Source organism: Nicotiana tabacum, chromosome 21 (assembly GCF_000715075.1).
Source record: "Nicotiana tabacum cultivar K326 chromosome 21, ASM71507v2, whole genome shotgun sequence".
Classification (NCBI taxonomy): Eukaryota; Viridiplantae; Streptophyta; class Magnoliopsida; order Solanales; family Solanaceae; genus Nicotiana; species Nicotiana tabacum.
This window is the reverse complement of record NC_134100.1, coordinates 17,883,788-17,888,700: the sequence shown is the minus strand read 5'-3', so window position 1 is coordinate 17,888,700 and position 4,913 is coordinate 17,883,788. Positions and strand designations below refer to the sequence as shown.

The 4,913-nt window shown below is 45.1% G+C and overlaps 1 protein-coding gene across 1 annotated transcript; it reads left to right on the top strand.

Moving 5' to 3' along the window:
* The first annotated feature begins 508 nt into the window (after nt 1–508).
* On the top strand, nt 509–4,588 carry LOC142175147 (uncharacterized). The gene is made up of 5 exons (XM_075241723.1): nt 509–607; nt 700–1,785; nt 3,032–3,285; nt 3,712–3,802; nt 3,917–4,588. Exons 1-5 carry the CDS (start codon nt 509–511, stop codon nt 4,586–4,588), a joined length of 2,202 nt encoding a protein of 733 aa, XP_075097824.1.
* Nucleotides 4,589–4,913: the final 325 nt, after the last annotated feature.

The following is a 4,913-nucleotide window of genomic DNA, read 5'->3' as shown; positions in this document are numbered from 1 at the left end:
AACAAATGGGGGATTATGTACACCTTGTATTAATCAGTCTTATATGTGTTCATGGAGCGGAGAAGGTGAAAATCAAGGGGCAAGGGAAGATATGAATTATGTCAACAACTATGGGGGTCAGAGGCAAGGAGCACAGCAGTGGAGACCGCAGCAAAATCAGCAGTACAGGCCTAATATGCAGCAGCCTGGGGGTATGCACCCTCAAAACCAATTGGTGCCAATACCATATCAGAAACCACAGGGCTATCCACAGCAAAATCAGCAACAATTGACATACCAACCACCCCCTCTGCAGCAAGATAACAACATGGTGAAAATCAGGGGTATGCTTCAGCAACTCATTGGGACAAATAATAAAGTGCAGGAAAAATTGGCAGTGCATGATTCAGCCATAAAGAATATTGAAACGCAGCTGGGTCAGCTATCCATGGCTTTGAACAACCGTCCTCAGTAAACTTTGCCTGTAGACACAAACATAAACCCCAAGGACCAAAACCCGAATCAGCTGATGGCAGTAAGTCTCCAGAATGGGAGAGATTTAGACAGAGAGCAAGAAATTGCACAAGCCAGCAAGGACACTACACCAGCCACTCCAGTTCAATTAGAGGTAGAGGAGCCAACAAATTTACTGAAGTAGTGGTTGAGCAGAGTCAGGAGGAAAAAGGCAAAGATAAGATGAATGAGCAAGTTGCAGAATAGGTGGCACCTCTTGTGCCAGAAAATTCTAACAGAGAGAAGCCAGCAAGCAATGCACAAAGAGTGATACCTGCACCCTTCCCTCAGAGACTGGTCAAACAAAAGAAGACAGACCAATATAAGAAGTTCATGGAGATGCTGCGTCAAATTCAGTTGAATATTCCATTGATGGATGCCTTGAGGGAGATGCTCGGCTATGCTAAGATGATGAAAGATCTAATGTCACGGAAGTTTGATTTTCAAGATCTATCCACTGTAACTTTGACACAGACCTGCAGCGCAGTGGTGGCAAAACTGATGGCACAAAAGATGTCGGACCCAGGTAGCTTCACTATTCCATGCACAATTGGAAGTTATGCCTTTGCAAAAGCGTTGTGTGATTTGGGAGCCATCATAAATCTGATGTCACTGGCTGTGTACACCAAACTGGGCATTGGTAGAGCTAGGCCAACTTCGATGCTGCTACAGCTGGTTGACCGCACAGTGAAGAGGCCCACTGGTATTCTTGATGATGTGTTGGTACAAGTGGGGAAGTTTGTGTTCCCTGCAGACTTTGTTATCTTGGATTGTCAGGTAGATAAGGAGATACCCCTTACTTTAGGGAGACCATTTTTAGCCACGGGGAGAGCACTGATCGACTGTGAAACTGGGGAATTAAAAATGAGATTGAACGATGAAGAAGTCATATTCAATGTTCAGCAATCTATGAGGAGACCCAATGAATATGCTAATTGCTCTCTAGTTGAAGCAGTGGATGTAATCCTGCAAAAAGATGATATGACCCTAACTATAAAAGATCCATTGGAGGCATGTCTGAAGAATTTAGAAGAAATGGATGGTGAAGGGTTAGCTGAATGGGTCATGGCACTGGAAGGCCGAGGATTCTGGTCAAGGGAACCTCAGTTCGAGTCCCTTAAGCTAGAAAAAAGGGCCACTCCTCCAGCAAAGCCATCAATAGAGGAACCACCCAAGTTGGAATTGAAGCCACTCCCAGATCACCTCAGGTATGCGTTCTTAGGCCCTAATTCGACCTTGCCTGTTATCATATCATCCGGTTTGTTAGATGTGCAGGTAGAACGGCTCGTACAGGTACTGCAGGAAAACAAGACTACCATTGGCTGGACCATGGCAGACATAAAGGGTATCAGCCCAGCCTTCTGTATGCATAAGATTCTCCTGGAAGAGGGGCACAGACCTTCCAGGAAACACCAGCGAAGGCTGAACCCAAACATGAAAGAGGTTGTAAAGAAAGAAGTAATCAAATGGTTAGATGCGGGAATCATCTTCCCTATCTCTGATAGTAATTGGGTCAGCCCTGTCCAATGTGTGCCGAAAAAGGGGGGATGACTGTTGTAAAAAATGAGAACAATGAGTTGATCTCAACTCGTACAGTCACAGGGTGGCGTATCTGCATGGATTACAAGAAATTAAACACAACCACCCGGAAGGACCATTTCCCCCTACCTTTCATTGACCAAATGTTGGACAGGCTAACTGGGCGATCGCACTTCTGTTTCTTGGATGGATATTTGGGGTACAATCAGATATCAATAGCCCCCGAAGATAGAGATAAAATGTCTTTCACCTGTCCGTATGGCATCTTTGCCTTTCGGAGAATGCCTTTTGGGCTTTGCAATGCACCCGCGACTTTTCAACGGTGCATGTTAGCAATCTTCACAGACATGATGGAGGATATTATGGAGGTCTTTATGGATGATTTCTCTGTGGTGGGAGATTCATTCGAAGACTGTCTTCACAACTTAAGGAGAGTGCTTAAACGATGTGTTGAGACAAACTTAGTGCTAAACTGGGAGAAGTGCCATTTTATGGTACAAGAAGGTATAGTCCTGGGGCATCGAGTGTCCAGTAAAGGAATTGAGGTCAACCATGCTAAGGTTGACGTGATTGAGAAGTTACCAATGCCCACTTCAGTCAAGGCGGTGAGAAGTTTTCTTGGACACGCTGGATTCTACCGGCGTTTCATAAAAGATTTTTCCAAAATTGCTAACCCATTATGCAAACTCCTTAAAAGGATCAGCCCTTTGTGTTTTCTAATGATTGCAGGTTGGCATTTGAGGACTTGAAGAAGAGATTGATCACTGCACCCATCATTGTTGCACCCAACTGGGAGCAATCATTTGAGCTCATGTGTGATGCCAGCGACTATGCTATAGGAGCAGTCTTGGGGCAGCGAAAAGATAAGTTGATGCACCCAATTTACTACGCAAAGAGAACGCTAAGCGGTGTACAGCTCAATTACACAGTGACGGAGAAGGAGATGTTGGCGGTGGTCTTTGCGTTTGACAAGTTCTGATCATATCTGATTGGTTCCAAGGTAATTGTATACACTGACCATGCAGCACTCAAGTACCTAATTGAGAAAAAGGAGTCTAAGTCGTGCCTGATTCGTTGGGTGCTAATGTTACAAGAATTTGACCTCGAAATTCATGACCGTAAGGGCACAAAAAATCAAGTCGCTGATCATCTATCGCGACTTGAAGGAGCTGAAAAATCAGTCGAGGTCGAAGAGATCCTGGAAACCTTTCCAGACGAGCAGTTGCTCGTAGCTAGTCTTGAGGAAGCTCCATGGTATGCAGATTTTGCAAACTACCTGGCCTGCGGTATTGTTCCCTATGACCTTTCATCTGTCCAAAAGAAAAAGTTTTATCGTGATTGCCACATGTATTATTGGGACGATCCTTATTTGTTTAGAATCTGTGTTGATAATATGATCCGGATGTGTGTCCCCGAGATAGAACAATCTTCTGTTTTGCAGGCTTGTCACGCATCAGCATATGGAGGACATTTTGGAGGAGCCAGGACAACTGCGAAAGTGCTAGAGGCCGGGTTCTTTTGGCCAACAGTGTTTAGAGATGCACACCAATGGGTGAAGGGCTGCGACGAATGTCAGCGAACCGGGAACATTTCTCGTCGCCACGAGATGCCCATGAACCCGATTCAAGAGGTAGAGGTGTTTGATGTTTGGAGGATTGACTTCATGGGCCCCTTCGTCAGCTCATTTGGCAATAAATACATACTTGTTGTTGTGGATTACGTGTCTAAATGGGTGGAAGCTGCAGCGTTGCCCATTAATGATACAAGAGTGGTGATAGGTTTTGTGAAAAAGAATATATTCACCCGATTTGGGATACCAAGAGCGATCATCAGTGATGGAGGCACTCACTTCTGTAACAGAGCCTTCGAGAAATTGCTTGCAAAGTATGATGTACGCCACAAGGTGGCCACCCCTTACGATCCACAAACCAGTGGGCAAGTTGAAGTGTCCAGCAGGGAGATAAAAAGTGTACTAACCAAGGTGATGAATGCCACACGAATTGATTGGGAAAAGAAGCTTGATGACGCACTCTGGGCCTATAGAACTGCGTTCAAAACACCAATAGGTATGTCACCATACAAGTTGGTATTTGGGAAGGCCTGTCACCTGCCTGTGGAGCTAGAACATCGAGCTTGGTGGGCACTGAAACAATTGAACATGGATCTCAAAGCAGCTGGACAAAATCGACTGGCAGAGTTGCATGAGCTAGAAGAATTTAGATATCAAGCCTTTGAGAGCATGAGGCTCTACAAGGAAAGAATGAAGAAGATGCATGATAAGCACATTGTGGATAGAAATTTCAAACCCGGTGATAAGGTATTATTGTATAATTCAAGGCTGAGATTGTTTCTGGGTAAGTTAAAGTCCCGATGGTTAGGACCATTTAGAGTGGTGCAAATGTTCGCAATTGGAGCTGTCGAGATTGAGTCGGAAGATGGGACAAACAAGTTCTCAGTAAATGGGCAAAGGTTAAAACATTACCTTGGAATAGCTGAAGAAAAAGGGGATATAGTGGTGATCAATTTGAAAGAGCCCCAGTACGCGAAGCAGGAGTGATGGCTCAACTACTTGCGTCGTGCCGCAACGTTAAATCAGGCGCTACGTGGGAGGCAACCCACAAATGTGTTCTAAGTGTAATAAAAGAAATTTCCAGTCACGACCGTGGACCATGGCGAGGACCGCGAAAATCCCTGGACGTCAGATTTTTCACCGCGGTCGCGGCTTGAACCGCGATGTCGACCGCGGGAGACTCTGTCTCAAACCGCGACGACGTCCGCTGAAATGTTAAAAAAAATCTTTTTTCCCACTCTTCTTTTAAATTTTAAAACCCTTCCCAACAATTCCCCCCTCCTAAAATCCCCACTTCTCTCTCTCTCTCTCT

Excerpts from the sequence above, each read along its gene's own strand:
- LOC142175147 (XM_075241723.1), top strand. The coding sequence starts at position 509 with ATGGCAGTAAGTCTCCAGAATGGGAGAGATTTAGACAGAGAGCAAGAA. Across the intron at positions 608-699 it reads CCACTCCAGTTCAATTAGAG|GTGGCACCTCTTGTGCCAGA; the intron begins GTAGAGGAGCCA and ends GTTGCAGAATAG. Across the intron at positions 3,286-3,711 it reads AGTCTTGAGGAAGCTCCATG|CTCATTTGGCAATAAATACA; the intron begins GTATGCAGATTT and ends CCCCTTCGTCAG.